Here is a 27767-nt window from a genome sequence, read left to right as displayed (position 1 = left end):
AAAACACAACTGAAGATGACAACTGGAGGAACTCTGGCAAAACTGATTCTGTAGGAAGGAAGGCCCGCTTTCAGCTCAAAGTGGAGACTGGCTGTGACATCCAGAGGATTTGCTGTAAGTGCCGCTTCCCTTCCTTCTCTCCCTCCACAGGGACTTCTCCTGATCATCAGCATGCCTACAGCTTGCACAAGGTGCACCTTGGGAGTCTGACCCACCATGTGCAGATGGACGGCGTCCGCAGTTAATTTCTGTCCTGAAGCTGCCCTCAGCACCACCGCTACAACTGCAGCCTCTGCCGGTCCACATTTCCCCCTGCCTAGTGCAGCCTCACTCTGCCTGGCATGCTTCACCGTGCTCTTGGTCACCGCTGGTACTGTCACGGGGGCCTGTCCTCCTCGAGTAGGGCATGAACCCCTTCAGGTGCTCGCAAGCGGAATCAACTGTTCATGGACACTGGAAAGGCACACGCGCAGTTATAATCACTTAGAGGGTGACGTCCGACTTCGGCGACTTTACTCTGCCAACAAGTTCTTCCTCTGCATTGACAAAACCGGCAAGGTGGACGGCACTCGACGTAAAAACTACGCTGACAGTAAGTAAAGTGAGAAAAAGTTGCATATCTGAAATTTGTGTCAGAGGGAGGATGCCCTGTGACGTTTTCGGATTTATTTTTATGGCTGAACTTTCTTATCTGTTCACTTTTACAGCTGTTTATGGGGATATCCCTTAGTCATATCACTGCTGAGCAATTTGTGTTGCGTTGTTTAGAGCAGGGCGGAAGCGTTGCTAGGTAGGAAGGGAATAACCTAGAGATGGTTTAGACCCCTCGTGGGACAGCAGGCACTGAGGAAAGACAAAGTGGTCTTGGAAAAAAAAAAGTTTCCCTTTCACTGGGAATTAACCTGTCAAAACTGTGGTGAAAATGCATCAGTCATACTGAAACACATTTCTGAAACACTTTTTTCCAACACAGACCAATTTGTAATCTTCACAGTTCATCTGCTCTGTTGGTAAATGGTAAATGGACTGGTCCTTATATAGCGCTTTTCTACTCTATCTGAGCACTCAAAGCGCTTTATTGTGATTTTATATGGCTTTCTGTGGGTGTGCATGCAAGTAGGAATTTCATGTAAAATTCTCTAGCAGTGTGGCTTTGCCCCGAAACCCACATTATGTCTGACGAGTTAAACAAGATAAACTCAACTGGACGGGCATATTCAGACAGATCTGTGTCGTTCAGTTTGTAATCTGTCGGACAATCTATGCTTTGTGGACACTTGAGAAAACCTTGTTCATGCAGTGATGGTTTCTTAACCACCATTACTTGACCAGGTCAGATGAACTGATTCTGGTCATGATCTGACCTTCCTCTCCATTAGTCACTGGCTGACTGACTTATTGGACAGCTCTTAGAGACATTTTTGCCTTTGACTGTAATATTTATGTGTTTGGTTCTTAATGCCTTTTTATACAAGGGGGTGAGTCAGAGTTTTTCCATACAGCTACTGGGGGAGAACAGCTGCTGCGTCCAGCTAACAAGCCAGTCAGTCTGTTGCCACCATTTCAGTGATCTCCAAGCGGCAGACTGGATGACATTTGTTAACCTGTCGGGATTAGTCACCTGGCAGAACCTTTAAAAGCCACACACACTGGTATAAATTCAAATTGAGATGAATTATTACTGTGTTAAATTTGGACCCGTGGGCATATCCAAGTTGGGACATTATTCTTTCACATTAGTGGTAATAAATGTCAGCTACCATAACAAAATACTACTCCCAAACTTTGCTTGTATTTGACAGTTTGACAGAAGTCATGCCGAAGGACTGAAAGACATTTGGCAAAAAGAAGAAATTGACATTTAAAATGTCTTAAAACAGCAAAATTGATTGTGAAATGTATGCTTTTTTACTTTTTGCCAATTGGGTCATTTACTCTTAGGAGGCTGTAGTAGCCATTAATGAAAAAGTACAGTCCCCTTAGATGTAATGTCCTCATACACTTTAGCCATTATCCTCTCATTTCCTTTGGTGGAAAGAACGGTTCTTTCGGCACTCACACAGAATGAGGGTGTGTTCTGCACCCTGAGCTGAGCACCGTGCCAAACCAGCGGTCATGTAGGCTTTGCCTTAGATTTAACAAAATGAACCTTGTGGTCAGCCTGTGGTTGCAACTCACACTGGGACAGATCTGGTTTAAGACCATTTTGAGATCTCCTTTTCTGTTTAAGAGCACTGTTACTCTTGCAGAGACCTTGAAATTAAACCGTAAGTGTCCTGAGCAAGAGAATTTCACTATGCTATAGACTGGAGGCAGAACAAGTAGAAAGTTATACATGGTAAATGACGTAAATCAGGTACTAGACATGAAAGACAATGCATTAGTAATCTTTTTTTAAGATTTCTAATAAATTGAGATATATTTTTTCCATCTGATTTAAAAATAGTGTAATATATATGATGTAGCTTGTGGGAATCTACTTGCAAAAACACATAGATCCTTACAGAGACCAATACCGAGAGACCCAGTACTAATTCTGCCTTTAATATACTTGTGTAACCTATAGCGTTTCCTAGTGCTAGTCTTAGCTCCATCCTCCACCTGCTCCGCACTCTGTCCTCTGGTTTGCCCTTACACTCTTGTCGACACAGCTCTGCTGCCCCGACAGCTTTGCCTGCTACACCCAAGCACCGTCCCTCACCTCCGCCTCACCAACCTCAGTTTTTCCAGCCCCAGCTCACAACTCTCAGGTGCAAAAACAGTTGGAATTAGTCAACAGACTCGCTGCTAATTGAGGCTGGAAAATATTGTATCAATCCCAGTGGAGTAGGGGCATGGAACAGCTGAGGGAAGGGGCAAGTGGGAGACATGCAAACTTAAAGGGCTCGAGGATTTAAAGGATGAGACAGCTGGACGGGGCTGAAGGGAGATAAAGAATACAAAACACGTATGTGGCAAATAAACCTGTTTTTATTTTACAGTCTTCAGTTTTAATTCATGATGAACGACTTATGAGTGTGACATAAAGAGCCTAAAGTCAATTATCAAGTCATTAAAACAGCCTTGTAGTTGAAGGACAGTTTTAATTCTCTTTTTGTACGACTATGTAGAAGCAGACTAAACAGCCTGAATATATATCAGTTATGAGCCCCCCCCCCAAAAATAAAATCAAAATCAAAAAGAATTATTTCATGTGAGTATGAGTGTGGAAATACACAGAAAAATCACACTAAAACAAAAACAGTAGACTCCATCCACAAAATTTCCTCAAGTTTTTTTTTTTTTTTCAGTCAGGGAAGTTGTAAATTATCGGCTATATTTGTTAATCAAACTAGAGACAAATCAAGATAAATTATCTTGCTATGATCTGAGTACATCCTGTCAACCTACATGCTCCAATTATAGTTCCACATATAATAAAAAAAGATTATAAGTGTTACTAAAAATAACTTGAAACAGCCGCACGAAGAGTCAAAGTGCAGTCCTTTGAGAGACCAGAAGGGAGGGTGACAACATGTTTTTCTTTTGAACTATGGTAAAGCAGAAAATGATCTAGAGGGAAAAACACACCCAAGTGTTTACAAAAGCTTCAGAGGCAGGTACACATCATATCCTGTCATGGGCTAATGATCGTAGCCTGCTAATTAGACTGTCCTGAAGCACAACAGCTGCGCAGACACACCCGGCAACTGGTTTGTGATCAATTACAATAGTTATAGGCGCCTAGTGTATTAATACAGCATATGTAATTATTAAAGTCCAGTTTAATTAACAAATGAAGGCTACTTGTAATTGTAATTGTCAAATCTGTGATCTATTTACAAAATCTTTTTTGGCAAGCCACCCTGTGTATATTTTATTGCATGTTTTAATTTTTTCCTCATATTTTAAATAGATGGACTAAATGTGTGTGGCTACAATCATCAAACACTTGGTCGGCCTCCAGTAGCATCAGCCAGTTCATAAAGTGACACCGCTACAACTGCAAAAAGTCACTGTGGCCAGACTAGCTTAATTTTGCCTCTATAGCCTCTCAGCTCTCGCAGCCGGGGTGTGATGTATTTACTAAATTTCCCTTGGTGTGCAACATGTTACTGTTTGATGTGAAAGTTTTCCAAGTTCATGGGTGTATTTGACTTGGAGCAAAACCATGGGGTGAAAACCTTCCACCCAACTGAAATATGTTGTGGAAATTATTAAAAGTTTTCATACACAGGGGAAACTGTCACTCACAAAAGAGAGACTGACTTGAATTTTAAAATCATAAAAGGACAAGACAAGTGTGGCGGACAGTCTTGCAAAGACAATATTTTTGTTTTTTTGTTTTTTTAAGATGGACAATGTCAAAAAAGGATGTGGAGTAGGAGCAAAAAAAAATTTATCTTTATTTTTTAACTGTAAAACTCAATTTATTGCATTTTACAGAGAAATAGTTTGTGAAACAACATTTGTTTTTATTTACATTGTCATGCACGTCTTAGCACAGATATTTTCACATACACAAATTTTAATTGTTTAAGTCTCACTTGTATATAGTCATGTGCTATACTGCTACTCATTTGTGACATACTAAAGCCCTAGTTGACTACGCATGCATAGCGCTTTAAAGCAATGGCAAAACAAAGCATCAGGCAATTTAAAAATACCAATGTTCATCATCGACCCACGTTTTACTTTGGGGACAATGTCACTAAACAACAGATTTTACAAAATGTCTGTTCTGTGCTGTCTGCCATTTTAAAGGTGGAAAGAGGGTTATTCTACCCTGGCCTTTTTTTTAACCTCACCATGACTCACCATTAATTCTGCTATAGCTCAGATGGGGATGTGTGACTGGATCAACAGCACCAAGGCTGGAGGGGCCAAAGGGGGAAGCACCTGGCTGAAGGAAGTACTTTGGTGTTTTGAATTGGAAGAATACACATGTTAATGAGGCTAGGAGAAGGGCTGGGGCGTGCTCTGCTTAGTATTGAGGTGGAAATTAAAGGCTAGAAGAGTGCTGGAGCGCTTCCCGTTGCTCATTAGGCATTAAGGTTTCCTCTGGGTTGTCTCAACTGAGAAGGGATTCGTGGACATTTTGGATGCCAATAGGAGGGTAAAATCCCACGAATCATGCATTAACCCCCCAGTCTTCACTGTAAAGGCACGGCCACAGCTTGTCTGAGAAAAAAAAATGAAATCAGTACTTAAATTGTGGTTTGTGTTATTAAGAGACAAAAAAACCCCACATAAAACATCACAGATGCACGTTTATGTTTAACAGGCATGTTAAAATCCTTCATACAAATTTACAGACTATCACTGTCCTGGGAACATTGGAGGACAAGAGTGTCAGTGTCAGGCTAATTAGCAGAGCATCCCTGGTTTCTGCCACATGGGTTTGATGTCTTGAATGGGCCCTAGAAATGTAGCAATTAGTAGCTAACAACCTTTAGTAGTCTGGCTCCAGCTCCTCTCTGGGGTTTACGGGGTTCATCAGCAGGTTTATAGAGTCTGACTTTGGCACTGACAACCGAGTCCTTTATAACATCGCACAGCTATGGACATCCTGTGGGTGTGAAGGTAACACAAAAGGGAAGACTTCACAGTTCCAGCAACCAACAGCTTGAACCTTGACACCATTGACTGAAGACGTGCTCCTTAAGTTTGTAAAAAGCAGAGAATGACTTGATAGCAAGATAGAAATACATCAATATCCAAATGGTTTTACCAGAAAAGTATTAAGGTCCATAGTAGACCAAGACTACCTATTCTATAAATATTAATTGGGCCATGGAGGATGAGTAGTTTTTGCATTACTTTTCATCCCCTTCGCATAAGGAGACTTGTTGCTTTCCAAAAGCTACACTATGATTTAGGTGCTTTAAACATCAGTGTAACGAGCAACAATTATTGCCAGTAGAGCAACGCAAATCTGAACATGTTCACAGCCAAGCTCTTCATTTTTAGAGTGAAAAATATGGCCTTTTCCTCAATGTGAGCACATTAGTGCTCTTATTACAGAGAGAGCTTTTTGTGGAAGGTGTAAAACATATTAATGAAATCAGCTGGGAACAGACGACTAGCTAGCCTTACTCATGCAGCACCACATGTTTGAAATCATTCACCAAAGGAAATATTCATGAAGGAGCAGCTGCCACTTACATCTCGAATCGTACACATGCACACACACGTGCACTGACGTAATCAGCCCACTGAGACAGAGGAAAGCGGTCTTGCCTCAACCTTAGATAGACCAAGACATTTTGACCCTTCCAATAAAGCCTCTCACCTCGCCGCTTGAACTGAGCCAGACATCATGTCTTGGACGGCGTTTAACCACTGGCCCAGGAATAAAGAAGCTGAAAGAGAACCCCTGCTGTAGATGGGGGGGAAAAGAAACAACTTGGCATCCCTAAATACAGTCATGGCTGACTGACTACAGCTACAAGAGTTTAAAGGTGTTTGAATTTAACCTAAAATTACTGGAAGAATTGCACTAGGAATGCAATGCACCTGTTACCCTTAAAGCACATATGCCTCTCTGTAAAGTTTTATCATAAGAGAGCGCAATAGGAGGCTATAAAACCAGAGGCTATTCTCTGAGGTGACTTTCAGGTGAATCTGGGGCTTCTCTACCATATAAGTTACAAGAACACGTGGAAGCTCTAGCGTGTGCAGATTTTAATCTCTCTCACAAACATAAACAGATCAACCAAAGCCTGCCTATCAGCCTGTGTGGCAAAATATTGACATGCTGTTAGGCAATTAAGTCATAACGTGTGTGATTTTGTGTACGACTGCAGAATGACAATCACACACCTTGCGTCTACTACGGGCTAATCGCAGTTACATCAGTGCTAAAAGTTATTAGAAAGTCAACATTAATAAGTCAACATTCTTTATCATGATGTTGTGTCATGTTTTCTGGGCAATTTAAGATTATGTTAAGAAACTTTATGCCTGACTAAAAGTCTACAGTCAGGCAAAGAACTCTTAAAAATGTAATGCTTATTTAAATAAAATCGCACTGTTAAAACTGGCTTTGGATGGTGAATGTTAAGGGGATTACCAAATTTGGAACCAAATGTAGAAATGCATATAATATAACTTGCAGCTGGATTGGACCTTAAAGGAGAAAAATCTATAAAATCAAAAAGGTTTTACTGCATTTTAACGATATTTGGTTCAAAATAATGCAATAATATGTAAGATATATTCAAAAAACTGAGGCAAAGAGGTTACCTTAGGGCTATTTTCACCATACTTACAATCAGTGTTGGTCAAGTTACTTGAAAAAGTAATCAGTAACTAATTACTAATTACTTCCCCCAAAAAGTAATCCCGTTACTTTACTGATTACTTATTTTCAAAAGTAATTAATTACTTAGTTACTTTTTAAAAACACAATTTACAACCTGAATAGGTGATAAAGCGATAGATCTTTCAGCCCAATTCTACTTTTTCTTCATAATCCATCATACAAAATGTAATCAAATGGAAAAGTCCCTTTTTAAAACTTGTTTTATCAGTTTTAATCTTTTAACTTTATGCATCAAGCAAAAATTTAATTATATGCAACATTCTCTGACTGGAATAAATTAGTTTAACATTTAAACCTATTTTCTGCACATTCCAGCACATAAAATATTTTTTTGTGTGTGTTTACACTCACTCTTTCAAATAGATGCAAGTAAAACACAGCAGAAAATAAATAAAGTCACAGACTAGGGTCCTGTTGCTCTATTTTTACCTGTAAAGCAGGAGTACGGTAGGCGGAGGTTTACCCTGGTGCAGGTGTCCCGCAGCGGTCAGTGGAAGGATACAGCAGTTTCTCTGTGAGTTTCCCATTACGTCATAGCGCACTAGGTGCTTGCTTGGAAGTTTAGGGTTTTTTTTGCTGTAAAAACACAACGGATGCTAATGTTTTTGTCACTTTTTACGGAATCAAACTCAAAGTAAGGTCAGTACTTCCACGCTTTAAACGCTGCACCTCATACTCTCTCCCACACTCGATATATGATCCATTGTTGATCTGCACACAGCTGTTGCCACGAACATCGCACTTGCTTACGTCACTGTCATGAGACATTCTTGCAAAAAAAATCACGGTTTTAGTAACGCAGTAACGCAGCGTTCCTACGGGAAAGTAACGGTAATCTAATTACCGTTTTTGCATTAGTAATCCCTTACTTTACTCGTTACTTGAAAAAAGTAATCGGATTACATGCCCATCTCTGCTTACAATATACTTACAATACAGCACATATTGAGGCAGTTGTTGTTGTTATTTGGCCCAAATAAAACTGAATTGAACTGAATTAGATTCAACTAGCTGGACTGAATAATTGTGTTCTAAGTTTGTTTCCTGAAAGTAGTAGCAGGATAATTAATGTAAATGTGAGAGACTAAAAACAGCAACTCTGGTTCAGTCTGTGCATTCCAACATCCTGAGACCATGCAGTCTTGTCTGAACTGCATTACAAACAACCCATACCTGCTTTTTATCTCTGAGGCCATTTCACTAAATGAACATGGGCAGGATGTGAATATCATGTCAGCTCCTTGAATGTGCGTGTACGTTCCCAACGCATGTGCCTGTGTTTATACGTGTGCCACTGCAGGAGCATGAAGTGGACCCTAAGCTGAAAAAGATGTGCGTTTCCGTTCCCTAATGGTTAATATGAACCAGACCTTACCTTGTACTCAGTTCAGACGCATGCATGTTTCTGTGTTTGCATGCACACTGACATGTGCGAGCTTGCGTGCACGTGGGTGTTTTTCTCATCTGAAAGGCCACGTCCTCATTAGAACACAGAAGGTGGTACAAAGCATTGCAGTGCTATAGCTGAAACAGCATAGTCAACATCATGCATCACACCGCTTTTCTATAGCTCTTGGATCTTTGCACCATCGTTCTCCTTGCCTTGTTATTTTAGACCTACTTTTAAAAAACAGGGACGAATGGGCTGAATTTTCAGAGCTCAATGTTTTTTATTTTTTTGTTCTGCAGTTGTCCAAAGCTGAGCAAAAATATCCATATGCATGTGAAACTCAATACATATGAATGTCAGTCTGTACATATCGATAAAAGCATACTTTCACTATTCTTTTTTTGACTGCCGGCCTTTCCTACCTGTCACCGTCTCTCTCCAGCTGTATCCATTTCCACCTTTCCTCCCCTGCGACGGATAGGATTGAGGTCAGGGCCCTTTGGCCAGTGGAGCAAGTGACAGCTCTGACAGGTTGCCTGATTTCACTCTTGTGCCTTTTGTCACCTCCTGTATGCCCTTCTCATTTTAATAATATAAATATGGGGCAAGCTCAGGCCACAGAGAATATTCTGTGTCCTGGTGCTCAGTCACTGGAAACTCACTGCACACCTGAATTGCATATGCACATACCTAAAACTGGCAGTACTCTCCAAACTAAATCAGGTTTCTTTATTTTTTAGCCTACTACTGAACAAATGCACTGGACTGGAAAACTGCAAAAACTATGTAGGATTTAAATGACAGTTATTTAAAAATAATACTGATAATATAGTACTGCCATATACACATGCCAGCCAACGATGTATCACGATTCGCGTTATCTTGGATTGATTGTTGAGATTAAAAAGGTTTCTCGGTTTTAAACTTTGTAAGTACTGTTCTCATTTTATTAGACTTGCTGCAGCAGAGGACAAGACATTTGTTTCTGTTGTTAGTATGTGTTAAGCACCAAAAACATGCACTGGCCACTGGCCAGCGTTCAGTGGACCTGTTTAATCTCCCACTTTGCTTTTCTTTTAACATGATCAAGTTTCTGGTCCATCCTGAGAAGCTATTTTTGAAATTAGGAAGGCTTGCTTGATGGAGATTATTACTGTATTCAGTTGCACATTCAGGGTGCACAGTTCTTCTCATGGCCAGATGTGTATAAGTAGTCAAGTGTTCCCCCTTTATGAAGTATTGTGCATTCACAATGAAAAATACTATAAAAACTTCAGGATGTTTGTTTGTTTTTTATACTTTAATTAATTTCTAAGCTTCAAAAATGAAGAAATATACAGAAAAGGTCTTCTAATTGTATTTATTTCCTAGATTTTGAATTGAAATTGGGAAATTTGTTGTTACTGACTTCAACCTGGCATTAATATCGAATGCATGCATTTTTTGAATAAGTTTAAGCAATTAAGCTGCATTTATCATACCTGCCTGCACACACATTTTTAGCTCAGGGTTTTTATTTATTTTGTTGAAGAAACTTTTTCACTCAAATTCAAAGGTTAAATCTATTTGAAAGTGACTGCAGCTGCTTGGTTGGTTCCACTATCAGTGATCTTTATATATCTTTTTTCACCAGAGCATCCTAAAGATGAGGGTAGAAACCAGCAAAAACAATGTCTTTCCCTGAGTATGCTTACACCCACTGAATCCAATCTGAACAACCAACCATATAAGACACAGATGCAATTCACCTGCTTAGTGTTATTTATTAAGTAGCAGGGTAGATGACCTCAGTTTAACGTGGATCCCGCCATCCCTGCTGCGCTCCTGGGGTATCTTAAAGTTCAGGAAAATTCAGAAGCTGTGAGTCACAAACCTCTGGCAGATCAGCTCATAACTATCTGTGAAGCCTTTGATAGTCTGCCGTCCGCTTGTTACGGATGTGATGCATGATTTGGAGGCAGTTTGCTCTCCCTGGTCTCCCTCCCTGATTAAAGAGAATGCCTCCTGGTCGGAGATTACAGCCACTTGGTACCACACAGGCACAGACGAACAGGAGTGGTGCACACTGTGGGCTTCGTTAACCTTTTTCACCTCTCCAATCCCTCAGTTTGACTACAGCAGGCCTCCACCCCCACTAACCTAAACCTTCCCAGTCGTCCTCTAGTATACCCTCTTCTGGATAGCTTGCCTCCCCATCTGCTCTTATAAATTTAGGGTTTGGTAGGGTCTGATTCGGCATCCTGGGGGTCCCTAATGAACTGATTGAAGTTCCATTACATACAATCAAAGCTTTGCTTGGCCAAGGAAGCTTGTGTTCAGTGATATAACAACCATGGATGACATGCTGACAGAACCTCTAGACACACTAATGACTCGGAAGTGTGTGGTAAAGAAGAGCCCAGTGTTTTATTAAGAGTAGAAGCAATGTTTATGAGGAGTGAAATTGTTCACATGCACACACATACAGCTGCCTCCCGTGACACACGCACAACGTATCCAGATGTGGATGGTGATTTTGGAGTATTGGGTCAGTCTGTCTGGGGATAAATCAGACAGGCTAATCTGTCCTGTGAGGGGATGGAGGGTAATTGGTCACATTTGACCCCCCAACCTTGCGGACTGTGGGAACGCAGGCTTTATCTACCAGCGGTAATTGGCTAATGAAACACTTCCGCAGCTCTTCCACTAGATTGTCATCCACCGGTTGGGATAGGGTGAGGCATATGTGTGTATGTGTATGTGAGTGTGGCCGGCAAAAGAGGCCAAAAGGCATGTATGTGTGGGTGAGAGTGTGTGTCTGTGTGTAGTCTAGAGAAAATGGCAGGATGCGGAACTCCCTTTGGCCATCTCTACAACTTTATCAACAGAATCAGTCTCACGACGCCTGCAGCATACTGATACATTGACAGACCACACATTAATGGTTGTGTGGTTGCCATTACAAGTTAAATTTAGTTTTCAAGTGGAAATAGTTAATGTTATTCAAATTCAATTTCAACTGATGCCAGGTCTTTTTGTAATGCACATACCAATTTGTGTTTGCAGCATACAGGTTATATCCTTTCTACCACGGTAGATAAGGTGAGTATCAACTAACCCACCGTGGTTCAAGTCATGTAGATTTTGCGTTTTGTAGTCATTTTGTGTGATCATTTATCTGGGCAAACTCATGCCCACATCAATTTAAAGATGGGAAACTCAACAGGGAGAGAGTGAGATGTGGGGGTAGAGGGTACTAAGAAAAAAAAGGCTAAAGTTACGGTCGTGAGACAATGTCTCTGAGGTCCCATCAAGTGAGCCATTCATAGATGCAGGTCTACCAGTTTGTGGAGCCAAGGAGACACTCCGATAGAGTGGGGCCCAGGGTGGCCTTGTCTTTTTGTCCCAAGCTGACCCCTGCACTCCTGCTTGGCCTCTACGCCCCTCACCTGGCCTGTCCCAGCGCACTGGTAAGAAGATACCTGTAATTTGCTCTAATGGCCTTTGAAAGACCTGACTAGGCTAATCCCTGGAGTACTTCTCCTAGCACAACCGTATGAAAAGGTGGGGGTAACTGGGCCGAGTGTGAGTCCTGAAAGAGGACCGGTCTCTGGATTGTGTGTGAGAGAATGTCACCCCTTGCGGCCGGGGCTGGGGCAGAGGGAGTGTGGGAGTCAGCTTTCAGCAGATCACCACCATGCGGCTTGTTCACAGGCTCCGAAAACCTGCGCACTGGCTTGCACAGAGGTAGATCGGCTCGGCTTTACACCTCCCTCAGTAGCCAGTGTGACAGGGAGGTAGAGTGGCCTGAAAACCTGCCTGAACACAACAACATCAGGTTATACACAACTTTGAAAGACTGCACTTCAAATAATTTTGGAATTTTCTCTGTAACCTGCTCTAATGTTTGTCGTCGTGGATGAAATCAGCAAAATTAGCAATATACACAAACTGATTCATTTATTGCTGCAGGGCTGTGAAAAGCTAAGAAAAAAGCAATAACAATAATAATAATGATAATAAGAATAATAGGAATAGAAGTTCAATTCAATTCAATTTTATTTATATAGTGCCAAATCGCAACAACAGTCACCTCAAGGCGCTTTATATTGCACAGTAGATCGTACAATAATAGATACAGAGAAAAACCCAACAATCACATGACCCCCTATGAGCAAGCACTTTGACGACAGTGGGAAGGAAAAACTCCCTTTTAACAGGAAGAAACCTCCAGCAGAACCAGGCTCAGGGAGGGGCGGGGCCATCTGCTGCGACCGGTTGGGGTGAGACAAGGAAGAGAGGATGAAAGACATGCTGTGGAAGAGAGACAGAGATTAATAACAGATATGATTCAATGCAGAGAAGTATATTAACACACAGTGAGTGAGAAAGGTGACTGGAAAAGAAAAAACTCAATGCATCATGGGAATCCCCCGGCAGCCTACGTCTATTGCAGCATAACTAAGGGAGGATTCAGGGTCACCTGGTCCAGCCCTAACTATATGCTTTAGCAAAAAGGAAAGTTTTAAGCCTAATCTTAAAAGTAGAGATAGTGTCTGTCTCCTGAATCCAAACTGGAAGCTGGTTCCACAGAAGAGGGGCCTGAAAACTGAAGGCTCTGCCTCCCATTCTACTGTTAAATACTCTAAGAACAACAAGTAGGGCTGCAGTGCGAGAGCGAAGTGCTCTAATAGGGTGATATGGTACTACAAGGTCATAAAGATAAGATGGGGCCTGATTATTTAAGACCTTGTATGTGAGGAGCAGGATTTTGAATTCAATTCTGGATTTAACAGGAAGCCAATGAAGGGAAGCCAAAACAGGAGAAATATGCTCTCTCTTTCTAGTCTCTGTCAGGACTCTTGCTGCAGCATTTTGGATCAGCTGAAGGCTTTTCAGTGAGTTTTTTGGACATCCTGATAATAATGAATTGCAGTCGTCCAGCCTGGAAGTAATAAATGCATGAACTAGTTTTTCAGCGTCACTCTGAGACAGGATATTTCTAATTTTAGAGATGTTGCGCAAATGGAAGAAAGCAGTCTTACATATTTGTTTAATATGTGCGTTGAAGGACATGTCCTGGTCAAAAATGACTCCAAGGTTCCTCACAGCGTTACTGGAGGCCAAGGTAATGCCATCCAGAGTAAGAATCTGGTTAGATACCATATTTCTAAGATTTTCAGGGCCGAGTACAATAACCTCAGTTTGATCTGAATTAAGAAGCAGAAAGTTAGCGGCCATCCAGGTCTTTATGTCTTTAAGACATTCCTGCAGTTTAACTAATTGGTGTGTGTTATCTGGCTTCATGGACAGATAGAGCTGGGTGTCATCAGCATAGCAGTGAAAATGTCTTCTAATGATGCTGCCTAGGGGAAGCATGTATAGCGTAAACAGAATTGGTCCTAGCACTGAACCCTGTGGAACACCATAATTGACCTTAGTGTGTGAAGAGGACTCTCCATTTACATGCACAAATTGGATAGAAATGATATAAACCACTGCAGTGCAGTACCTGTAATACCTACAACGTGCTCTAATCGCGCTAAGAGAATATTATGGTCGACGGTATCAAACGCTGCACTAAGGTCTAGCAGGACAAGCACAGAGATGAGTCCACTGTCAGAGGCCATAAGAAGATCATTTCTAACCTTAATTAAAGCTGTTTCTGTGCTGTGATGAGCTCTGAAACCTGACTGAAACTCTTCAAATAAACCATTCCTCTGCAGATGATCTGTTAGCTGTTTGACAACTATTCTTTCAAGGATTTTTGATATGAAAGGAAGGTTGGAGATTGGCCAATAATTAGCTAAGACTGCTGGGTCTAGAGATGCTTTTTGAGTAAAGGTTTAACTACAGCCAGCTTGAAGGCCTGTGGTACATAGCCGATTATTAGAGATAGGTTGATCATATTTAAGATTGAAGCATTAATTAATGGCAGGACTTCTTTGAGCAGTTTTGTAGGAATGGGGTCTAAAAGACACGTTGATGGTTTGGAGGAAGCAATTATTGAAGTTAACTGAGAAAGATCAATTGGAAAAAAAAGAGTCTAAATGAACATCAATGGTACTAAGAGTAGCTGTAGATAATATTACATCTGTGGGATGATTATTGGTAATTTTTTCTCTAATGATTAAAATTTTATTTGTGAAGAAGTTCATGAAGTCATTACTAGCTAACATTAAAGGCATGGTTGGCTCAACAGTGCTGATCCATTTAAACGAACATAATCATCCGGCTGCAACCAGGTTTCTGTAAGGCAAAGTAAATCGATTTGTTGATCAATTATTAAGTCATGTACTAACAGAGACTTGGAGGAGAGAGACCTAATATTTAATAATCCACATTTCACTGTTTTACTCTTTGGTTCAGATGTGGATACTGTATTGTTCTTAGCAGTAGTAGTAGTAGTAGAAAAATCACGGCTGAAAATAAGATCCAGGCACTGAATATGGACTGAAATTTTTTTTAAAAGACAGAATCTTATCAGTCTCATCTTAACCCTCATCTCTCCTGAGAGTTTAATGGAATTTGGGAAAGCAAGTGATACATGGGCAGGGAAGAGCAACCCTCTGCAAGTCTTTTCTCTCCTTTCTTCCTGTTCTTTCTATCCACCGTCCTTTTTCTTTCTTTTGACAGGATGGGCCACATACAAGGGAATGTATTTGGACAGAAAGCACACATGCAAACCAGTTTCGCTGTGTCCTACTTCCCTGAGTTAGTGGCCTTTGTATACAGTTATATTTAAATGACAGCACACATGCATACGTGTGTGCTGAGTAATTAAGAGACTGACAGCATGTTTACGTCTGCAGAAGTTCAAGTGCGTAAGAAAAAGGGTGCAAACGTAACCCTGTTTCTTATTTCCTTTGCTGTTATCTTAGTTGTGTATTTTTTTCAATTTGGTTTGATCAAAGCCTTCATGACTTCATCTGACTGAATTCAAAGCTAAACTAAGCAAGAGAAACACTGTTCAGGCTTCCAGACAGTCTGAGCTCATTCAAGGAACAGAATCAGATCTCAGGCCAAGGTTTTCAGCATACTGGATGCGCTTCTTTGACTAACATGTGGTGGATGATATGACTGAGGGTTGGCTAATTCATCTACTCAGTATGTTAGAGATTTTTTTTAGGGTTTTTATTTACTTTCTAGCCCTTGTCGGGGGGAAAAAACACTAAAAACCTACAAACTCAGTGTTTGTGTGTCACTGCCTTTCATGTTTACTGTGCGTGCGAATAGCCCAACCCCACTCGGCTTAGCTCAGGGCAGACATATCTTATAGCTGCCGGTAAAAGGATGAAATAAATCATCCCAACCCTGTAAGAGTTAATAGGTATGATGCATGTCCGGAGACCCATTGCAAAGGGGCCAGCAAGGAGGGAGAGGAAGACCTAGCCAGGGAAATAACTAGAATGAAACAGCAAAACCACAAAGGACAGTGAAAATCAGGCTGACTATTTAAAGACATTGAGAAAAGGTGTGACAGTGATACTTTCATATACAACACACACAATATCCATAAATCCTGAAACAGCAGTCTCAGAGAGGCAGCTCCTTTTAAAGAGACTGTAAATTTTCTATTGCTGTCCAGAACTGGTTGGTCTATTAAGCCACAGCGGGATTGCATCATTTGTATTTTAAACCTGATCACCCTCATTCAAACAAAAATAAATGTCACCATGATGAAACATAGTCAACACTGACTCAACTAAAGGTGTGTATGTATTAATGAAAATGAATATAAAGTTCCACTGGATTAAATGCCCCCAGAAATGAGGTCAGCTGACTTCCTAAATATACAGAATGACCACATTTTCCATCGCTGGGAGTTTCTTCTTGCCTTATGGCATGGCTGTAAGATGACAGCGCTAGGATTGTGAAAGAACGCTTCAAATGGATTGGCCAGCACAGATTCCAGACTTTAATATCACTGAGAATATGGGATGTGCTGGAGAAGAGGTTAGTGGTCTGACTATCCAGGTCATCATTACATGGATGTTGCATGAGCCTATTGAAATAAGCATAGCATAGCATTTAACTGTGAGGCTTTCTTTTTGGGCATTGTAATAAGAATAAGAATAATAGTACCCATTATAGTAGTTAAAAACATGAGATTATTATGTTACTTAAAGCAGGAGATAGCAATTATTATGGCATATAACTCACAGAACTATGACCAAGAGTGCTACAGGAGTTTCAGACAACACATCAATGACATTACAATGTTAATTAACGCATATTTTTCCTTGGATATCTGTTGATAATGTTTGGATTTCAGGAATTTTGAACATAAAGCAACTGTGAAATACACACATGAACATTTATCTTTTTCTTTTTGCTCTTTTGTTTCTCCTTGGAGGAATCGTTTGTTTGAAGTTTCACTGGATTTCATACAAATCTGTGTTGTTGCCATTTGGTGGCAAAAAATACACTGAATCAAAGTTGTGTGATGGGCAGATGATGAATAATTAAACCTCATAAACTCACATGAAGCTGATGAAAGCTTTGTAAGCTCTTTATTTAAATGTAAATATTGTTAGTAATTCACTTCACATCATATTAAAGCATTGTTTATAGCCACTTTAACATTATTACTACTGGCTTGTGCTATAATTGACCCACAATATAATTCCATTACTTTTAAAAAATACAGTCTATTGTGGACAAAGAAGCACATAGCTGATTGTATTTACTTCACTTTGGAGATAACTGTAATACTCGTCATCCTGAGGAGGACCGGGTTAAGTGGCTTAGCGCAGCGCACTGGACAAAGAAAGCAAACTGGTTGTCCTTGAGAATGCACTCTGTGAGTGGTTTCCAGATGTAGAAGTAGGCATGTTAATCTGTGAGCATGTGATTAATATTGGAAACCAAGAAGGAAAAAAACCCTTTGCCACATGAAAACAAGGACTACCTTGGAATGGAAGACAATCCGGCAACTGAGAAACGTGATGAAATTGTCCCAATTCCACAATTTGGTTGATAAAGTAAAATTCACTGGAAGAAACCTTAAGTCACAGTTCATGTTTAATATATTTGGCTTAGTGTGCTTGAACGCAGGTTTTCAGCTTGTGCTTCACCCCCATCTAGAGATCCCAGAGTCTCGGTCTGCAGGCTGAAATAGACGTAAATGACTAAGCGAATGTCAAGTCAACCTTCAAAGTTATGTGGTTATTCAGAGAAATTAGTTTAACTAAACCATACCTTAGACATAACATACTGATAATCTGAAGTCTCCTTTGAAAGGGATTGGTATACATATTCATATTGCAAACCATTTAAAACCAACTGCTCACTATAAATATTTTTTTTCTTATCTCTGCAGCCCTGTCAAAATCTACAAATAAAATAGAAGATCAGCTATCATAGTAGCTTCTCATTGCAATGAGATCATCACTGCACTGGTATCACTTGTGTTCCAGCAGTGATATCAGACTTCTAATATATGAGCCTTATAAATAGACTGTCCTTCCCCTACCGATCAATACGATCGATAGGAAGTGTTTAAATTTCAGAAGCTAGCAAGCTATTGTTTGCCTCTTTACTATTTGATTACACTGCTTTAGCAATGCTATTTGGTCATATAATCAGTCTTTGCATATAATTATTGGGGTTGTCTTGTCAAGATATCAGCTTTGACCTCTGGTCTATTATTTCCCATTACTTATTAAATGAATGAGAAATATGGAATTGTGGCCTGAGTTTGTTTGGTTTCCTTCACATTGCAGGTAATGTTGGCCCAAAGTGCATTAGATTTCAGGTTAAACTGTTCCCTTTATTTATACAGTTAAAAGAGCTAACATGCAGAGAAGAGAAAGTTTCCCATCTGAACCATGAGCCATGAACCATGCATGTTTTGTCATGCACCATTACCATTGGAATAATCACAAGTCTGTTCTAATTACAGCTTTTTCAGGAAGATGACATATAAACCAATCCAATGGTTTGTAGCACAATTATATGACTATGTTTGTTAAATTTAAGCCACCTTATCAGAACTGTTATCACCAACACAGATTTTGCGTGTCTTTTGTCTTTTTCTTGACATAATGAACTCCACAAAACGAGATAAAGATGCATACTTTGGAACAGGATATTCCTGTTAGCATTCATGGTGTCATGCTCAGTTGACTACATGAAAAGTGATTAAGTGAAGAATGAATAAAAAGGCCTCAAAAGAGCAGTTCATATTGTGTCTAATTTGAGTTTCAAAAATAGCTGGATAAAGCCATCAAAGAGGCATTCTGGATTTACTATAAACGAAAGGTTTGATTTTGTTCCACGCATAATAAATGTGCAAATTTCACCCTGAGTTATTTGTGTTTATTTACATTTTTTTTCCATCTTTTTTTCCGATGGTGTCCAAAAACCCAAGGTTACTTAAAATTGCTGGAGCATATTTGTATTTTGGCAGGTGCATGTTAAATATTTAAATCTGGGATTAGCCAAGCAAAACTTTGCTTACCGAGAAGACCCTCCAAATTATTTACTGTACATTCAGGCCTCAACGTGCAAGTTTCCATATCACTGCACCTGTCAAGGCCTCCACTAGAAAGCTGGTTCTCATGGTAATCTCTCAAGGTGTTTAAAGGAATAGTGAGTGATGTAGCCTTTGTCTGTGCCGATACACACAGACGGCTGCTTTGCCCAGTACCAGACCCTTTGAGGGGGTCATGGCAGATCAAAGGTGCTGGTCACAGCCATTAGGCCTGGCAGCCCGAACCCGACATGAAAAGCTTGTTTTGAAAAGAAGGGCAGAAGGAAAAAAACAACAGGGCCCTCTTCGTTTAAAAAGCAAGCAAACTGTGAAATAATTGAAAAGGTATGTCAATCAAGACCAGGAGCACAGCGGGAACTCCAAGATTCCCAGGCTCTGCTCTGGTCGAGCACTGAGCCATGGAGGGCGGCTCAAGGGGGCAACCCAAGAAATTAAAGACCTGGGAAAAGGAACAAAAAGAAGACAGGAGGAAAGGAGTAGAAAAATATCTTTTTTTGCTCCGTCTTTCACTCTTTTCTACTCTAAATTTGTGATGGAAGGAACTATTTTGCCACAGTTTGCATAGCCCTATTCAAAATGCTCGGTCATTAATAAGATCTTGTCTAGCTCTTCACCTCTCAGGTGAGTAACAAAGACTTGTAGGGGAGTAGGGTGGAGGGGCTCAGGAGGCTTCTGCCCCCACCACCATCTCATAACCAGCACCTTCATCCTGTACTCCCTCCTTCCTCTTCCCCCATACCATGAGTCTGACAAAAGGGAACGCTGTGAGTGTCTCTCTCTTTCCTTTCTGCTTTTTTTCCAAGGTCAGAGAAGGCTTGAATGATCTGACGATGGGCTAACGTCCAAAAAATGGGGGACGGAAAGAAAAGAAAGAGTAAAAAGAGACTGAGTTAAAGACTTTTTCTATGCTTTTAAAAAAAACCCATGGAGAAGAAGTAAATGGCAAGTCCACAGTTGACTAGACATGTATAGTGCAGGATTTGCTTGTAATGGCAGCTTGAGCTTATTGACAGTCCCAGCCAAAACATGTCAAAGGTTAAGAGATCGTGCCAGTTGCAAGTGGGAAGCCAAAAGTGCCTTTTTCATGAGCTCAATGGGGCCATCAGTTGATACTTGTTTAGCAGAACGAGGCGAAGAAGTGACCTTCAGTTTCCAGTGCAACTCACTGACAAAGAGTTAATTTGTCTTCATTGTGTTTCTCCCTCTTCCATCAAACTGGGATTTTGTTCGACATTTGAAGCAGATTTTTGAATAAGAAATTACTCACAACTATATATATTTATATATATCATTATCTCAAAGTGTAGTGATCAATCAAAACAAGTTTTATGAAGTACTGAATCACTGCCTTACTGAATTTCAAAATGTTAGACACATCCAGAAACAGGGGCAATTTGTCAAACGGAATTTAATCTGATTTGCAGAGGCCATATCCTCATGACTATCTAATTTTAGCAAACTGACTTCAATCAATACAACAGTTACAGATAAAAACGCGTAGTGCCTGTAAACCTATGTCAACATTATTCTTTCTGTGAGCGTAGAGCACTCCACCAAACTGACCTTTGGATTTCAGCAGTTAGAATAAGCTCTCTAATAGCTTGAAATACCTCACTCTGGTTTCTCAGGCTTTGAACACAATGGAGTGACTTTTCAAAGGGGGGACTGTGAGTTATATGGATCTAACTGGTCTTTATAGATGTGTGGTCAAGCGTCCAGAGCCCAAGTGATTCTTCTAGACAATGTGAAATCCCCATTCCATATCCTCAGATCTTTTGTGTCTACCGGCTACAACAATGAGTACGAATAAACTGAATAAAGTGTAGCGCATGAGACCTGGAGTAGGCCAGGAGAATATTTAAGGTGTTCCTTAATAAATTCCTTCTAGAGAACGCCCAAACCCATTGCAAGATCTATTAAAATAAGAAAAAAATACAATGAGTTCTTCAATATATATAGTTTATTTTTTATGTCCCAACATTAAAATTCAATTTAACTTTATTTCTATAGCGGCAAATTGCCCCAAGGCCCTTTATAATTATGCTCCTTACCCATATTTGCTTTAAACCTGATATGTTAAACCTGAGCAAACGTAGCTCTTTACATTCAGGTCCCTGCATTGTCTCCGACGTGACAAACATGCTTCCATCACACCTACTGTGCCTGGAACTCAAGCCAGCAAATAACGACAATTACTGCTGGCACCACTTTCAGGCACCAACGGTTTTCATTGGCCTGCACTAATCCCCCATAAACCCTTGCAGTGCAACAATCACCAGCAGAGGCTCAGCTAATTGCTGATGAGTCCCTTGCACGCTCCAGGTGCCACCATAGCACACCCGGTGTTTGTAAACAGCACTCATAAAAAGGAGGCTACCATCAAAGTGGCAGTGTTTTCTTGGAGGATCAGAGACAATGAGGAATGATGCGGGTACAGCTCGGCAGCTGATACCTGGATGGACTCCTTGCCTACAGCTTTGCACGAGCAGAGAGAGGGTTTAATTTATGTGTTCCAGTCAGAGAAGAAAAACACTCAACAGGGGTTTGTGTACTTTACCCCCCCCCCCCCCCCTTTTTTTTTTTTTTTTTTACTCTGTACTTCTTTGTATCACCTCATATAGACTATGACTTCACTTGGTAAACATGACTAGTGATGTTCAGGGCAAAAAATCCCTGATGTCAGATATTTCTGTGCAATACAAATACAGGCCATTTACCATTTCTGTGCTTAAAGTTTTTACAGCTCTGCAGATGTTCTGTGTTAGAGCAGCAACATTAGTCTGATGGCACTGATAGCCGCCTGGGGGCATAATCTATATGCAATTTTGTATTGTGCTGTCATTTGTATATGATTACCCAGAGATGCTATCATTTTGTCTTTAATACTGAAATGCACAAATGTGCACAGACAGAAAGATTTTGGTTACTATCAATGGTGAGCGTTGGGGTGCCTCTGTACTGACCTCCTTAGTACAAATTGGAGCCAAAAATTTCAAATTTGGATACTTCACTCCAACATTCCTATTGGAACTGAATTTCAGTCAGGTTCTTGGGTAATTTGGCGTACCTCAGCTTTTTCCCCAAGAATGACTTCTTGACAGACATCTTCCACTGAGACCATTTCTGATGAAGCTTCAGTAAACAGTAGATGGATCAACTGAAGAGCCAGATGCATCTCTTAGGCCATATCTCAGGTCTTTGCTAGATTTTTTTTCCTGTTTCATAAGTACGTGACTTTCAGATACAGTTCATCTGATAGTTTTATAAGGCCTAACATTCATGTATTGTCCTCAATTTGTTTTTTATTTTTTATTAGTCTAGTTTCCTCAAATCTTTTAAAAATGTGATGCACACCATGGTGAAATGTATCAAGTTTTAGACTAATAGCTGTTTAGCAAAACTTGTTGGCGCAAAAAATACTATTTTATGTCTGTCAAACTGTAAATACAAATACAGAAATGAGAACAAATAATGTTTTTGACAGGCTCCTAGTAACAGAGTGGCTAAAGATATCAGTTACAAACGGTTCTTTGCTAAGTTGTCAATTATGTATAGACAAAACACTGGCTCATCCCTTGAATATGGAGCCTTTTTTAATGTTTGAAATATTCATAGGCCAGTGTTAGGTAGATTAATGAATAAAATAATTCCCATGAAAATGGTCAAATACGAGGACTGTATGAAAATGAGTGAAAAAGCAGTGAACAAAATTGAAAGACTCTTAGAAAGCATGGAGAACTATTAAACAAGACGATTAGTCTTGGGTTCGCTCACCTCCTTGAGAAAAAATTGGCTTCTTGGAAACAAAATATAATAAAATTATAGGTGGCTCAAGAATTTTTCCTATTAGTTTATGTTTAGAAAGAAGTATAGTTCCATTATTAGTGAACAATTTAGGTAGAGGTATACTAAGCAGGAACCAAAGGTCTGAAAAATCAAGGAGATGCATTATTATTATTATTATTTATACAACTCATATTATTCAGTCTAAATGTTAAGATTAGCATTTGCACTTAGTATCTGAACCGTCCTGTACAAATAACTGCACAAATAAACAGACTTTAAAAACACACTACAGTGCAGCACCTGCAAAGCCACTGTTATTCTGTTATTTGCATTTCTTTTTCATCAGAACTATTCAGGAACTTTGTTCGGTCACTGCCCTGTACAAGACTTGTGGTTCTACCAAAACAGAAGAGGATTGGTCAGTTGGGAGACCTGTGGCCCAATGCTGCTTTTATGACTCATCACCATCACTCATTTCCTACCAGCTTGCCTCATGCAGAACTTCAGCACCTTGATCTAGTGTTGTGTATACCCACTTCTGTCCAAAGCTAAGAAATCTTTCTTTTTCTTACAAATATCCAACTGTGGCCTTTTAGCAACAGAAAAGAAAGCATCTTTTCTGCTTCTCTGGTTTACAAGGCATAAGAAAAAAGGATTTGCACCCAACAAACCAAGACATCAAAGTGCTTTTGAGATTATTTGCAGGTAAAGTAAGGAAGAAAAATCAAAAGAAGCATTAATCTCTATTAATTAGCTCCTATTAAGGATGCTGTGGTAAGACAGGACATCTCTAAAAACAACTAGGTAGAAACCTTCACATTGGAGGTTTTCGCAGGGTGACATAAGTTACCACCAGAGACAGTAAACAACAGCAGCATGACCAAAGCATGATTGTGAGGGCTGCTTCTGGAGAGTTGCATGGATGCAATTCGGCAGGATGATTATGTTCACATTTAAGTATGACTGATAGTAGGGCTGCAATGATTCATCAAGTAATTCAAATAACTCAATCATAAAAAATCTTTTACATAAATGTTTTGCTTTGATGCTTTGTTTAACGAACCTGCTCTGTAGCACTCAGTCATCACCATATGTTTCACCCGTATGTTTGTTTTCCCAACATATGGGTGAAACATTGCTTAATTAAACTTCTATGAAAATATAATTATAACCAAATTCAAATTCAAATTTTATTTGTCACATACACAGTCATACACAGTACGATATGCAGTGAAATGCTTAGACAACTGCTCGTGACCTAAAGAAAAGAAGACTATGAATAGGATAGGAAATAAATATGAAAATTAAAATGAAGGGTAAATTTAACTAGGAAGGAATAAAATAAAATCTAAAAATTAAAGTTAAAAATAAAATAACTGCACAACAAAATACACAATACACAAATACACAGTATAGAAATATATAAGAATATATGAAGAAATATAGAACAATAACAGCAGCTGTACAAGTACTAAATGGTAATGAAGAAATATAATGTCCAGGGTTGTGCAATCCACATGTGTAAGTGACTGGTGCAGTGCAAATATGCTTAAAGTGATTTGTTTAAGTGACTTATGATAAAGTGATTCGATTTGATGACCACACAGTGTAGTTGTGCAGTGGCCACTAGTGTAAACAAATGTCCAGAATGTTCAGTGTGTGTGTAAGAACCATATGTGTGGGTCAGTACTGTGTGGTGGTGTGATTGAGAGACCGTATCGCCTGCGGGAAGAAGCTCCTCCTCAGTCTCTGTGTTGGTCTTCAGGGAGCGGAATCGCTTTCCTGACCTCAACAGAGAGAACGGTCCGTTGTTGGGATGGCTGAGGTCCTTCACGATCTTCCTGGCCTTGGTCCAGCACCGCCTGCTGTAGACTGAGTGCAGGTCAGGGAGCTCAAAGCGGATGGTGCGCTCAGCCGATCGCACAACCCTCTGTAGAGCTCGTCTGTCCTGCATGGTGCTGTTCCTGAACCAGGTTGAGATGTTTCCCGTCAGGATGCTCTCTATGGTGCACGAGTAAAAGTTCCTGAGCACCTTGGAGGGCAGTCGGAAGTCTCTCAAGCGTCTGAGGTGATCTGATAGGATTGCAATTTTTTGTGAGACTCTTGTACATGTCCTGCCTGTATGTGAGCTTTTTGTCCTGGACTCTGAAATCCATGTGTTGTAGATTGGCTATAATCTAATCTTTTATAAACCCCCATCTCCCTCTGGATGCAGTTAATAGTTTAATATTACTAGTTTCTTTTTTTTCCTTTTCCTTTTAAACATATATTTTGAAATGAAACCTTTATGAGTGTCCTGGACTCTCTCTCCTCAGAGCATATGGCCGTCTGATAAACTAATCACTAATGATAGAATGACTTTTGATGGAAGAAGTTCCCAAATCTGGATCTTTCTAACCTTGCCCCTTGTTCTCCTTTTATTTTCCAGGCTTGATGGAAATCCGATCTGTCAGTGTGGGAGTTGTTGCCATCAAATCTGTCAGCACCGGGCTGTACTTAGCTATGTCCAAGAAAGGCACGCTCTTTGGATCGGTGCGTATACAACCTGGCAACATTTTTCTGGAGGTCAAGACTTCTGGACAGGGAAGGAAAGTTGTTGGGGTTGCAGGATATATATGAGTCCCAAATGAATGCCACCCTATGTTTGATGTTCCCGAAGAGAGGGAAAATCTGAGAAATCTTCTGATGGAAAGTTCAGAGAGATATCAGACTGTTATAATCAATCATGGCTGTACACCTGCACCTTGTCTGACTATACAGAAGCTTGAGCTGGCTTGCTCCACCATCAAAACAGACAGCAGAAAAAAGAAACCTAAGCAGCAATGACAAATAGCCAGCTGGGTTCATGTAAGTCCTTGCGTGCCATCTGCCAATTGTTGTTTTGTAAAGCAGCTTTCAAAAGTAATCACCACTCATTGTTAAACTCAAGCACAGTTCAGAACTGAGGTGTGTGGTGTCTAGCTCGTGTACTTAAAGCTTGAAGACGAAAACATCAGGGATGAGTGATAAGACAAGTGCCTCCGACCATCTAACACACAAAATAGGACATAAATAGACCCGATGGAGGACTTTACAAAATGGCAGATGAATCACGGCATGCTCACTTTATCCCGATGCTATCACAGAGAAGGCCTCGTTACAGGAGCCTGATAACAATCTGGAAAAGGGAATGCAGCAGAGCCTCTTGTAACTGCAACATCTTTTGAGACCCTTACTGATAAGAAGCTGTAACCACCCGTGGAAAAGTGGCTTTGCTGAAGGTTGAATTTTTAAGTGCCTTTAAGAAAAAAAACTTTGTTTTATTGTTATAATGTGATTAATTTGAGAACACTCAAGGTTCAGTTAACCCAAATCACAAATAAAGACACACACCAGCCACCCGCTTTCGTCACAGTCACGTCTTTTCACATTTGTAAGTGTTTTAAGCTCTCATGTCTAAGGTTTCAATTCGACGTAAGCGAACAGAAATGAATATGTCCTTCCAATAATAATGTCCCAGTTAACCAAGATATTTCACAGAACTCACCATCATGTGTCTCTGTCAAAGATCACTTTTTAGAAAATGGTCCCAAAGAAAATGAAAATGTCAGGTGTAAACATATCTCAAATAACCAGAATATTGTTTCTGGAATGCAAAGCCTGTTCCTATCCTCTAAAATAAACTGCACAGAAATGATGGAAAAGATATTTAAGAGGTGAATGTCTTCTAAAGGGTGAGGATTGGGAAATTCTTTTCAAATTTGGGTTAACCAACCATTTAATTCTTACTTCCACTGTCTGAGAAAAACAACCCAGATCACTACAGTGGATAAACTCACTGTATATACTGCAAACACCTGGAAATCTTTTACTACAGCAACTGTCATTAACCTTTGTACACTTGAAAGCTGGCCTTGTACAGAGAAGGAACAGCAGTCAGCTGTTAGCAGTAGGTTAATTGCTCACACCCTCTTTAATGTCTCTTCTCTTTCTTCCTGCAATCACAGGTGAAGTACAACCCGAGCTGCAAGTTTAAAGAACGCATTGAGGAGAACGGCTACAATACATATGCTTCGCTTCGCTGGAAACACAGCGGCAGGCAAATGTTTGTTTCGCTGAATGGGCGCGGTAAACCGAGGCGGGGTCACAAGGCTAGACGTAGACACCCATCTACTCATTTCCTGCCTATGCTCCCCTCGTAGCAGTCCAAGTCTGAACTCTGACCAACAACTGGATGGCTCACCTCCTTCCGAGGACTAGTGTTGATGTGGCTGTGACACAATGTGTATTTTTATTATTCCATCCTCTTGTCACATAAATGTACATTTGCTGAGGTCTGTAACATTTGTAGAGGTAGTATAATATCTACTCTTAAGTTATTTTCTGCATTTTCTAATGATGTTCAGTAATACAGCACAATACAGTAGAACTACGTTACGTTCAGACATCCGTCTTGCCACCAAACCAGCTGTGTTTGTAGCGCACGTTTGAGGTGAGAGGACAGAAGGGGAGATAGCGAGACAGGGGCTTCCAAATGATAAAATTTGGATTTGTGAAGAAAACACATCACTATTAAAAGAGACCCTTATAAGTCAGTGGGCAGGATCAAATTCTACTATTAAAAACATCTGCACAGTAGCTCTGTTCCAACAGCTTGGCTTCATTTTGCTGTATATTTAGCCTCACAAAAAAGCACATGTGAATTTATCATTACATTGCATCATGTGCAGGTCTACCTGAAAAGACATTTTTTTATGTATTCGCACTGCATCCAGCACTGTTTTCAATGCAGTGTGTGAAATAACATTTTTGTAAGGCTAAGTATGACTACATTT

At 40.2% G+C, this 27767-nt stretch overlaps 1 protein-coding gene across 1 annotated transcript; it reads left to right on the top strand.

Moving 5' to 3' along the window:
* Positions 1 to 216: 216 nt before the first annotated feature.
* On the top strand, positions 217 to 27134 carry fgf22 (fibroblast growth factor 22). The gene is made up of 3 exons (XM_085347875.1): positions 217 to 592; positions 25382 to 25485; positions 26940 to 27134. Exons 1-3 carry the CDS (start codon positions 217 to 219, stop codon positions 27132 to 27134), a joined length of 675 nt encoding a protein of 224 aa, XP_085204001.1.
* Positions 27135 to 27767: the final 633 nt, after the last annotated feature.

The sequence above is a fragment of the Diplotaxodon limnothrissa genome, linkage group LG23, assembly GCF_057381915.1.
Source record: "Diplotaxodon limnothrissa isolate DT_005_m linkage group LG23, D_limnothrissa_male_GT1.1, whole genome shotgun sequence".
In the NCBI taxonomy this organism is placed as follows: Eukaryota; Metazoa; Chordata; class Actinopteri; order Cichliformes; family Cichlidae; genus Diplotaxodon; species Diplotaxodon limnothrissa.
This window is presented reverse-complemented; position numbering and strand designations above follow the sequence as displayed.

Coding starts and splice junctions, on each gene's coding strand:
- fgf22 (XM_085347875.1), top strand. CDS start 217: ATGTGCAGATGGACGGCGTCCGCAGTTAATTTCTGTCCTGAAGCTGCC. Junction 593..25,381: donor ACGTAAAAACTACGCTGACA/GTAAGTAAAGTG, acceptor TTTATTTTCCAG/GCTTGATGGAAATCCGATCT. Junction 25,486..26,939: donor AAGGCACGCTCTTTGGATCG/GTGCGTATACAA, acceptor CTGCAATCACAG/GTGAAGTACAACCCGAGCTG.